This window comes from Monosiga brevicollis, genomic scaffold, assembly GCF_000002865.3.
Source record: "Monosiga brevicollis MX1 MONBRscaffold_2 genomic scaffold, whole genome shotgun sequence".
In the NCBI taxonomy this organism is placed as follows: domain Eukaryota; class Choanoflagellata; order Craspedida; family Salpingoecidae; genus Monosiga; species Monosiga brevicollis.
Genome location: NW_001865039.1, coordinates 3,133,048 through 3,143,742, shown reverse-complemented (window position 1 = coordinate 3,143,742; position 10,695 = coordinate 3,133,048). Strand labels below are relative to the sequence as shown.

Sequence of the window (10,695 nt, the reverse complement as noted above, 5' to 3'; positions counted from 1 at the left end):
GAGGAGAAGATTGGTTTGAGAAGAGAGAAGTAAAGAGCAAAGACTCAAAGGAAAAGCACAACTACCACGAGAGAGAGAGAGAGAGAGAGAGAGAGAGAGAGAGAGAGAGAGAGAGAGAGAGAGAGAGAGAGAGAGAGAGAGAGAGAGAGAGAGAGAGAGAGAGAGAGAGAGAGAGAGAGAGATTGAGGCTTGAGGAGCTTGAGAGAGAGTGGTTTTTGAATTTTTCTGGAATGTCAGCAAACAGAGGAAGTGGGTCGACAGCAGTAGGAGGTAGTTCTGGCTGGCGCGGTGGCAGTGGGGATGTGTTGGCGCTTCCGCTGCCTGGACGGGTGTGGCAAGGCAGCCGGGCGGTGATGGTGCACGGACAGGCGGAGAAATCCAAGAGAATTCACAGAGAGAGAGAGAGAGAGAGAGAGAGAGAGAGAGAGAGAGAGAGAGAGAGAGAGAGAGAGAGAGAGAGAGAGAGAGAGAGAGAGAGAGAGAGAGAGAGAGAGAGAGAGAGAGAGAGAGAGAGAGAGAGAGAGAGAGAGAGAGAGAGAGAGAGAGAGAACGAGAGAGGGCGTTGGCACTCAGATCCAGGCAGGGCGCATGCCATAGACGTGGTCAATTTGAGCCGTGGTTCCCCGTGGGAGCGGCACATTGATACAACCATGCGAAAATTTACTTCCCGCGCAGCGGGAGCGAACAGACCACAACTCATTTGGTGGCAGAGGTCGTCACAGCCGGCTGTTCCGCCACTCCAATTCGACCAACTGAGCTGCGACAAACAGCCATCGCTTTGAATGCGGCAAACGTTGGTTCTATCAGGCGTCACACGCTCTGGATCTGCTGCTGAAGGCGTTGCTGCACGGCTCGCTGCAGTGCCTGTTGCCGCCGAGACATGACAACGTAACCCAGGCCGGCACCGATCAGCATCAGCACCTGTATAGAGATGGCCCACCCCAGTCAGAAACGACCACCACCGTCAATGGAAATAAACCGCGAGGGGCCAAAGGGTAAGCAGGAAGGCGCGCGGAGGGTACGGGCCGAGAGCGTGAAAGCGTACCTCAAACGTCCAGATATCCATGACACGACACACTACAAGTTGGCTCTCCCCCAAAGCGTCAAAAAAAAAAAAAAGAGCTCGTGGGCAGGGTTTGAGCCAAGAGCCAGACTCGGCGCCAGTACGGCTCGCAATGCAGTGTCCAGCTGAGAAAAGAACGACCAGCTCGCTCACATCAATCGCACCGCCACGATATCAATCAGATGCGTCAATCGCAGTCAATGCCGTCACACCATGTCGCGTCCACCACCACAACCGGTAAATGCAATAACTGAGCTATCAACTGCATAAACTATCGAGAGATATATTATGGTTAATACAACAACCCATATTTTTACGTAAAAGCTTGTTCAAGTGGTTGGAGCATTTCATCACAGCCGCTCAATCGTGCCACGGCCGGCCCCGGTTCCGCCCTCTGGGCAATTAGACGCGCCTGAAAGCCCCGGGATCTTTCTTGTGCTGGTACCGAGGTTTGGCTGACCTGTGCCACAAGAGGCAGGGTTGTATAGGGAGAGTTGCGGGATCAATTGGCCAGGCTCGTAGCCCGCCGTGCAGAGTAGCGTGTCGGCACCCGATGCCAAGATGACAGCAACAAGCGGTGTGGGACCGCAAGGCGCAAGGCTACGCCACAGAGGCACTGCGGCGGCGACGGTGGTGGTGGTGGTGGTGGCAATGCTGCTCATTGGCCTCTTGGATCATGGCGCGGCCACGTCAACTGACACCAATGATGATTCCCCGACGTCAATTCCACAAGCGGTCTTCAGCACGGTCGGGCCCGCACACACCCAATCGACCTCCACCAGCTCGACGAAGCTACCCAAACTCACGCATGCGGGCATCAACGGTGGTCTGTAGGAGCATCGCAATCGTCCAACCGACTGCATCAACCGTCCTTTATCTCGTCCTCGCTCAATCTCTCGGCATTCACTGCGGGCGCACAGCATCATTGATGCTGAATATGTTCCTCATGGGGAATTTCCCAAGGTCCGAGTCCTGCCGCACACTTCCATCTCCCCGCCTTCCCCTTGTAGTGCAGGTCATGTCCAAGATCGCAACGTGCTTCTAACTTTTGATCAAACTAGGTGGATTTGTGCACCTACCCAAAGTACGCTCGCGCGTCGCCCCGGCGCTTGACAGTTCGGGCGGGTCAGACCTTGTACATTCCCAAATTTTGGTACCATTGGGTTTTCTCCTACGCCACCCCCGAGGAGGCTGTCCTTGGGCTTTCGTACTGGACCTCGACGCCCCACCGCATCTTCCAAGAACCCATCGTCTTTGACAACAAGGATCTTTTGACCTACGGCGCCATTAATTACACCCATGCCGAGCTCACGCTGGCGCTCGCCTTGGCCAAGAACAAAACCGATGAAGACTTTCCCGTCCGGGGCAAGGTGAAGAAGAGCGCCATGGTCAGTCGGATCGACCGCTGCGCTTCATGGCCGACCACATCGTTGTATCGTGTTTCCTCATTTTTTATACGATCTGCTTGCATCCCATTCATGCACGTATTCGTTCACACGCACACGCGCGTCTGCCTGCCCACCGATGATGATGCTTTTCAAGGCCGAACTGCGTCAAAAACGTCGGGCTCTGAAACAACACTATTTTGAACAGCTCAAACCAACCAACCTTACCTCTGCCCTCTACACGCCAGAGGAGGTGGCTGCCATGCGCGAGCACCTTCAGCTAGGTCGCTGGAGTCTTCCTGATATTGGCCGCACGTACCCAGAGCTGTGCAACCGGGAAGTGGAAGCCGAAACCGTGGTTGCCTGTGGTAACAGCGACCACATGTATCCTGAAGAGGTAAAAAAAGAAGAAAAGAAATTCGCCGCTGGACTGGTTGTTGTGCGCTTGCCTCCAACAGCATGGACTCTTTGTCCTGCTGCCATCCAAAGGCTCTCGTCGTTCTGCTGCTTATGGCCATTTTGATTTTTTTGTTAGGTTGCCCGCTTCGACTACTACTTGCCAAAATCCTTTGAAGAGTTTTGTCACCTAGGGTACCCGCAGGTTCACAATTACAGTTCACCTGAAGAGCGCATGTCCATCATCCGCGATCTAGCAGAGCGGTTTCCCACCGAAGGGGCCGTTGGGGTCGAGGACATCCATCCCTACCCCATGTGCCATGCCATGTGTCCGATTCCTGAAGACCATCCAGTTGTGGCTCCCATTGCCTACTACCAGCGTTATCACGAACATTACTTGCGCATCAACCAGATGTTCAACGTAACCGAACCTCACGACAAGCTGGCCTTTTCCATGCCCAAGTTTTGGACCACCAACAAGCCCATCCACACCGGATTGCACTACGATTCGGCATACAACAGCCTTACCATCCTCAGTGGCGTTAAGCACGTGGTGCTTTTGCCCCCCACAGATCGCTCTCACGTCTATCCGGTGGCCATGGACAAGCTCTTGGAGGCCCCCAAGCGCGACGCTGTCAAGTTTAACTTGTATAGGCAAATGGACTCGCTCTTGGCCAAGGGTTATCTGCGGGCCGTTGATGGCCAACCGCCCGAGGTGGAGGCCTTGATTGCTGCTCAGACCGCAAAGACTGAAACGCAATCTTCCAAGCCCGTCTCGCCGCAACAGAGCACTTCTGCTCAGAATACCAAAACGGGTGCTACTCCAGCACACGAAGAACTCTAGACCTTGTTATCATTGACAAACCCACCGGCGCTGCCGGCTGATGGGCGCTGGTCTGCCCCAGCGGCCGTTTCATGTCGCTTCTTGTTTTGTCTTTTGTATCGACTAGCCCATGATTATCTCTTGTGATCGGTTTTTCCTTCCTTTTTTCTCCTAGCTTGCTCGGCTTTTTGCCAGAGTCACCTTAATTGCTAAAACGCTTCCCCATCGCATCCAGGTTCCCAGCCCAAGCAAAGACGTCTTTACCACAGCGCTGCTCTCATTCTCACCACAACTGCCATAGTAACAAGCCACCTACCACTTGGGCGGCCCCCTTTTCTTTTCAAAAGCGACATCCACACGAAAATCAATTTTTTTTTTTTTTTTGGAACGTGTTTTTTTTTTTTTTTTTTTTCCAGACGATTTCGGATGGCGGAGGCGCTCACCGAGGTGGACGATGCGCTGTTGCGCTCGCGTTCAACCTATCATTGGACTCGGCGAATTGCACGGGAGCAGTACACTTTGGCTAATCGGCTCCTATCTATTGAAGAGGATGCCCAATATCTGCGCGAGTTTCATGCCTTTTACGTAGGTGTTGTCCCACGTGCTCAGCCGCGAAACGGCCCTCCGCCCATTCTGACATGCTCATTGGCGCTGTCCCGACTTGTAGCCGCAGCTCCCGCTATATGCCAACTTGCGCTGTGGACGCTGGTACGCCGCGCGATTTGATGGCTGCGTGCACTTTAAAAGCACGGATGGTCATCGCAACGTCTGGCACTTGGCCCATCGGCGTTTGAATTTGCATCTCATAGCCACGCTCCGCCAGCACGGGGCAGTCCTGGTGGCTGACGCCACGCGCAAGGGTCGAACTCTGCCGGATAGCTTTAGCCGCACCCTGCCCATTTGGGCCGCAGTTATTTCCATGCTCGCCGATCGTCTTCGCCGGCAGCAGGGACTACCAGGCCTGCACCCTGCGGGCGGCAGTCAAATGTCGTCGCAGGCGCATGGCCAGGATGATGACGCAACAAGTACAGACCATGCATACCCACCAGAGGCCTGGTTGCACATGCCACCCACAACCGTGCCCCCGTCGGAGCAGGCTCAGGTCGCTGCTGTCCTTGAGGATCGCTTGCAGGCTTTACTCGCGGCGCCGATCGACCTAAGCGCGCTCCTCGCCTTGGACCGACCGATCCGTTGCCTATGGTTTCATCGAGGACAGCTGCTGAGCGAAGATTTCCTTCCCATGTTGCAGCAACCCGATGCGTATGTGGTAGCCTGTGTCTGCGTGTCAGAGCCCGTGGACGTGGTGCAGCGGCCCGGCTTTCTCTACATTCAAGGGGCAGGCGATGATGAGGAAATGTGGTGCGGCCGCCTCGAGCCTGACCTGTTTTGGCGTCACGCACCACACCTGCTGGAGCTGTGCCGAGAAGGCCAGTCTGACGCTGCCATCTTGGAGGCTGCCCAGCGCTGTCAGGCAGCCGACCCGCTGGCGGTTAGCAATTCAGCAGAGCCCCCCAGCCTGTCCATACCCGAGACCCACTTTTGGCTGGGAGACCCCGCCACGCTCACGCTAGCAGAACCCACGAATGCCGCTGGCGCGGCAAGTTCACACATTCCTCGCGTTGTCATCCATAGCACTGCAGCCGGTTATTCAAAAGCACCGGGTCAGGATTGCTGGCACTGGTCCTTCGCCGCCTCTGGTGCACAGCCAGGCTTGACAGCCTTTCTTGCAGAGCACCCGGTGACGCATGTCAACGCGGCACTACCTCCCGCCAAACGACACCGCTACGAGCTTCGCGACATGGCCCCAGCTCTGTTGGAGCTGCTGCGGGAAGCGCAGTCAGCGTCGGCCTTCATCTGTTTTGCAGACGATAGTCGTGAGCGGTGCGTGCTTCTTAGCTGCATCCACCGAACGGTGTTGGGCCTTTGGGGCTTGCCGGCCTGAACTCATTGTTGACCGCCGTGTAGGTCAGCGCTTCAACTATTATTTGCACAAGTGGCTTTGGACCCAGCCCTTCATCGTCCGGATTCTTCCCATGGTGCGGGCACGCGGTTGTTCGCCCAAGTCTGTTGGAATGGAGGATCCTGGGGAGCTCATCTCTCTCTCTTTTAATTAATCCTGGCTCATTGTTTTGGCCGGTTAGATCACGATGCGTCTGCGGCAGCGGGCAAGCGTCTCAAGCGTTTGTGCAAGCAGCGGGCACACGAGTACGTTGGTATCATCCTTTTTGTCGCGCAGCATCAGCTTTTGGGTTCCAATCGAGCGACAAATCTCATGCCTATGCCACATGTGTGGGGACTCGCGGTCAGGCTGTCGGTGCTTTCGTCTTTTGTTCAGCTTTCTCGCCACGGTCTCAACAGGTTGCATGATGCAATCCATGCCGTTTTGTAAGACCAGAACCTGACCGAGCTCTCCTGATGACTTGAATCCATGGCGGCGCTGCGCGCCACTTTCCATTGAGAGGCTGCTCCCCCCCCTTTTTTTCGATTTACTTCTCAAATTATCAATGGAAGTTCAAAGGCCAAATCTGATCGGATCATTTTCACATCGACCTGTCGTTGACCTTGGGGCAAAAATTAAAATTTGGTTTTCTGCCACGAACATGTAGCAGCGCGCTTAAGTCGCAAAACTGAGAGCAAAGATAGACGAGAATGACTCCCTCATCAAACATCAAACAATAGAAGGAATTCAGCTTGCCGCACAATCGGGCAAGGAGATGGTTTCACGCTTGGCGCAGTGCACCCAGGGTTGGCAAATCAGCCAAGTGCCAGACAGCAAAGGACGCAGCGGCCAGCTGCACGTCATAAACGTTTTTATTAATATTTTGGAGAGTATCGCAAGACTGGTGGTAACAAGTGTCATAAGCTGCGTTGGCAGTGCCTCCATACGTATCCCGCTCCATGGGCGTCTTCTCTGTACCAGCACCAGTAGCAATGCTTCCCGCTGGAATGCCTGTCAAGTCGCGGTCATTCAAGTGTGAGCAGCGCCTGGATTTGACGGTGACTCCTGCATAGCAAAAGCACTGACCGCTGTGAATAAAAGGGAAATAGTCGGAGCCGCCGGTGGTAGAGAATGGCTGAATCTTGTATTTGACCTGGCTGCGGTTGAAAAATGTCTCAAATAGTTTTTGAAGTTGGACAGAGCCGGCCCTGCTGCTGGGAGGTGCAGTCATGCCATCGTATACAAGGTGCACCGCATTGGGGCTGGCCAGCATGTCAAAGTTGAGATTGGCCTTGAGGCGTTGAAACTCCGCTGGGTCCGTCGCGTTGAGCTTGCGCAGGTAGCTGCGAGAGCCAATCAGGCCTTCTTCCTCGGCGCCCCACCAGCAAAAGCGAATGCGGTTGCGGGGCTTCATGTTCTTGGCGCCCATAACGCTCACCATGGCCAACACTGCAGCGGAGCCGGATCCGTTGTCATTCACGCCGGGTCCTGGTGGGGGCGTGTTAATCACAAAACGTTTGGTTCCAAGAAACATTGTGGAACAAAGCAGAGGGAGGCGGCAATGAGAGGCACGAGAAGGAGGGGCAGGGGGGGAGGGGGGGGGGAGGGGGGGGGGGAATGGGGGATCAGTGTGCCAGTGGTGGAATGCAGACGTACCGGCATCGACGCTGTCCAAATGCGCACCAACAACCAGTGTGTTGGCCGGGTCACCATCCAACGTATCGACAATAAGATTGGCGCTCGGAACATGCGTGCTCATAGCCGCCACGAAAAGGGTGACGGCCTCGGTGGTATCCAGCAGGATCTGAGCGACCGTGGAGGTGACACCCACGCTGGGCAGCGTGGTGAAGGGCATGCTAACATCCCAGTCGCTGGCACGCACGCGCGGCCAAAGAATGCCGTCGCTCGCCTTTGTGGCATACGCAATCAGACCCACGGCGCCGGCTGCCTCGGCAAGCATGGCCCGGGTGTAGAGGTCACAGTCAGCTAGGCCACTCACGGCCTGGAGCAAGACAATGGTGCCGTTGGCAGCTGTGTAGTCGGCTGCGGTACAGCTATCCTTGACATGCGTGATGGTGCTGGTAGGATTGCCTGCACCGCTGTAACGCAGGACACGAAAATCGTATCCATTGGTGAAGCTGTAGGTATTGCCAATGGTCAAGATACTCGCACTCGCGCTCTCGTTCAGCAAGCGCCAGTAAGGGCTCACAAAGTAGTCCACAGTAGCATTAAAGCGCGCCGCACCGCCAGCGGCCTCGATAGCTTGCTGCACATATCCAATACTGTAAATGTAGTTGGTAGCAATGGAGCGACTGTTGCTGCCGTTGATCGCTGCCGTCTGGGCGAGATAATCCAAGTGGGTGTACGCCGCCTGAGAGGCCACCACCTGGCCCGCAAAGTCATCGGCTGGCACACTCCCACTCGGCTTGATAAGCACCACGGGCGTCACGATGCAGATCGTCAGCACGACAATACCTGCCGCCATCAGCAAGCCCAATTTCTTGGAGCTGATGCGGTGGCCGCGCACCTCGGCCTGGCCCAGGATTGCCTGGCGTTCCATGGCCAGCAGCTCCAAGCCAATGGCCAGATCTCACCCCACACTCGGCGCAAGGCGATCTTATTCAATAGAATAAATTTGTGGGCAAATAAAGACGGGAAACGATCAAACAGGAACCCAGAGCGCTAGGTGTATATCTCGCATGCGGTCTACGCAGTGGCCTATGCCCCAGACAGCACTGCGTTCCCAGGTTGACCCCGCGGACCGCCCCCACCCGCTCGAGTTGCGATCGTGCGCCAAAAGGAAAAAAAAAACAGGAACAGGGATCCCTCCAAAGCAGCTTACAAGTGTATCACGGTCACACTTACACACTCAAAATTAATGTCAGACGCCAATGTCAGACAATACTTTGGCAGGCCGAGGTTGTGTCTGACATTTTTGCTTCTCTTCTCCCTCGCTTGTGTGTGTGTGGAAAAGGCAGCATGACGTCGCACGATGAAAACGTTCGGAACCGAATCGAGCGGTTAGAACATGAGGTACGGAAACGAAAACGGCCGTGCCAGTGGTACAGCAGGCGGGAGCGAAGGAGGGAGGGCTGGTGGTGGTATAATTTAGGGTGGGGGATCAGGTTGGGGTCCAAGCTGCTGCTTTGCCATTGCCTTTGCCCTTGCCTTCTCGGCTTTGATCTGGGTGGACTAGGCCCAGTAAGGCAGAGCTTGGAGCGATGGCTCATGAAATTTGGCCGCGCTCGTGAAATGCCCCGACTCGTGCTGTGTCACAGATCTTCAGGCATCCGCAAGACTTTGACAACCACATTCGCTACATCAAGGCGTGCAGCGAGATCAAAGACTCGGGCAAGCTTCAGGCCGCTCGCGAGAAGTTTGCTCGCCTGTTTCCTCTGCCCCAGGGTTGGTCGCACACGCACACATACCTGCTTGTACTACCCTCCCCACTTGCACTTACCTGCTCGTAGCACCCTGCCCCCGCTTGGGCTGAAAATGGCGTGCGCTCAAATTCATTGCATGACATGTTGTTATGTAGATGTGTGGATGGAATGGCTCGATGATGCACGCGAGGGTGCAGACACCCTCGAGCAAATGCAATCTGTTCTCGACTTGTACAAACAAGCATCCGCTGATGGCCAGTGTAAGCAGCCGCCCAACTCGCCTGGCGGGCCAAGACCTGACTGTCACGAGGCTGCCCCTGCTCGATTTCTCACCTTACTGCTGGGTTTTGGACCTTGCATGTACCAGTGGCCCAGTTGCGGCTTGACTATCTCGACTACTGCAAAAACTTTTACCTTTTGCAAGGGCAGGGCAGCTTCCAAGACGATGGCATTGCCGCGCTCCGTGCCCTCTACGCCGAGCAGCTGGCCTTTGTTGGTCACCATTTTACCACGGTAGGGTCATCGCGGTCTCTCTTCACTCTTGCGTCCCGACACACGCACGCACCACCAGGGCCAGAATGCGCGGTGTTTGGCCAGACCTGACATACTTTGTTGCTGCGATCACCTCAGGGATTGCCTGCGCACAAGCGAGCCATTGATTTCGAAACGGACCTGCTGCGTCAGTTAATGGTGGGTCACATCACAATGTTTGCCGAGAGATTCTGTGATCTACGCTTGGCTGAAATGGAGCCCTCACACCTTACACGTTACGACGCTTGCTTGTGCTGGCAGGCCGGGGGCGATGAAGCTGCCGTTGAAGCCCAATTCGGTTCGGTCATTGAGGCTTATCGACGCCTCTTCCGTGTGCCGGTGCAAGGGCTGGCGGATGAGTTTGAACGATTTGAAACCTGGTGCGTGCTTTTTTTTTTCCTGTTTGCGAGTCGCCCGGCTCATACTCGTGGCATGCTCATACGTCGAGCCACGACTCGCATGGACACAGGTGTGAGGAACTGGGCATCGAGGTGCCAGACGATATTGAAGAGACCTTTGAGCAAACCATGACACTGGTCAAGGTGTTAACGCCCCTCGAGATGCAGCTCAAAAAAGCTAAAGATGGTGCGCCCGCCCATCGCTGCGCTGCCTTGCTCGTGCCCTACCAACAAAGTGCCGAGCTCTGTTTGGCACGGGCCGCCGTGATAATGCTGCCGTCTCATCCCAAACCTGCGTTTGTCATGGGCATGGACATTGCAGCTGCAAAAATCGCCGACAAATACGATGCTCTGCGCGCGGCGGTGTTGCACAGCGAGGCACCAAACAAACAAAAGTTGGCGCTTGGCTACTGTCTGCGACAGGCAGAGGCGCAACCCAAAGAGGCCTTTCCCTGGGTCACTGCCATCCACCACGTTCGTCTCCCTACCGATACCCCTTTCCCTCTTAGCCCCAGGCTTGGTGGCGCTCACCTTGAAGCGCCTTGCCCCATGGTCATAGGCGCTTGCGGCACCAGAGGAAGAGTATGTTGTCAATCTGGCCCTTCGTGCCGTGCCCGGAGCGCACCACGTCTGGTGCCTTGCCTTTGCCATCCGTGATGGCCACAATCAACCGCTGGGACAGGTTTGTTCGTGTCAGGCTCAATCCACGGTTGCTCAAAGAGGCTGACCATGCCACGACTCATTGCCCCTTATCTGGCTTGAACCCCCCCCCCCCCC

The 10,695-nt window shown here is 55.6% G+C and overlaps 3 protein-coding genes across 3 annotated transcripts in view; 2 read left to right on the top strand and 1 right to left on the bottom strand.

Annotated features, from left to right (window-relative positions):
* Positions 1–1,624: 1,624 nt before the first annotated feature.
* Positions 1,625–5,609, top strand: MONBRDRAFT_5406 (uncharacterized protein; the record flags this gene model as incomplete). The annotated part of the gene is made up of 6 exons (XM_001742825.1): positions 1,625–1,889; positions 2,306–2,451; positions 2,657–2,845; positions 2,984–3,492; positions 4,084–4,252; positions 4,335–5,609. 6 exons carry the CDS (start codon positions 1,625–1,627, stop codon positions 5,607–5,609), a joined length of 2,553 nt encoding a protein of 850 aa, XP_001742877.1.
* Positions 5,610–6,231: 622 nt separating this feature from the next.
* MONBRDRAFT_35713 (uncharacterized protein) lies at positions 6,232–8,391 on the bottom strand. The gene is made up of 2 exons (XM_001742378.1): positions 7,263–8,391; positions 6,232–7,094 (listed from the first exon to the last, which is right to left on the bottom strand). The coding sequence occupies exons 1-2, from the start codon at positions 8,164–8,166 to the stop codon at positions 6,388–6,390; spliced, it is 1,611 nt and encodes a 536-aa protein (XP_001742430.1). The 5' UTR covers positions 8,167–8,391; the 3' UTR covers positions 6,232–6,387.
* A 194-nt stretch (positions 8,392–8,585) lies between these two features.
* The window catches only part of MONBRDRAFT_22541 (uncharacterized protein), a gene marked incomplete at both ends in the record, with an annotated part of 10,267 nt that continues 8,157 nt past the window's right edge, over positions 8,586–10,695 (top strand). The window contains 8 exons of the mRNA XM_001742824.1: positions 8,586–8,639; positions 8,885–9,011; positions 9,145–9,249; positions 9,357–9,502; positions 9,620–9,679; positions 9,782–9,900; positions 9,990–10,392; positions 10,478–10,600. Coding sequence (XP_001742876.1) covers positions 8,586–8,639; positions 8,885–9,011; positions 9,145–9,249; positions 9,357–9,502; positions 9,620–9,679; positions 9,782–9,900; positions 9,990–10,392; positions 10,478–10,600 — 1,137 coding nt within the window. The remainder of the gene's footprint in view (positions 8,640–8,884; positions 9,012–9,144; positions 9,250–9,356; positions 9,503–9,619; positions 9,680–9,781; positions 9,901–9,989; positions 10,393–10,477; positions 10,601–10,695) is intronic.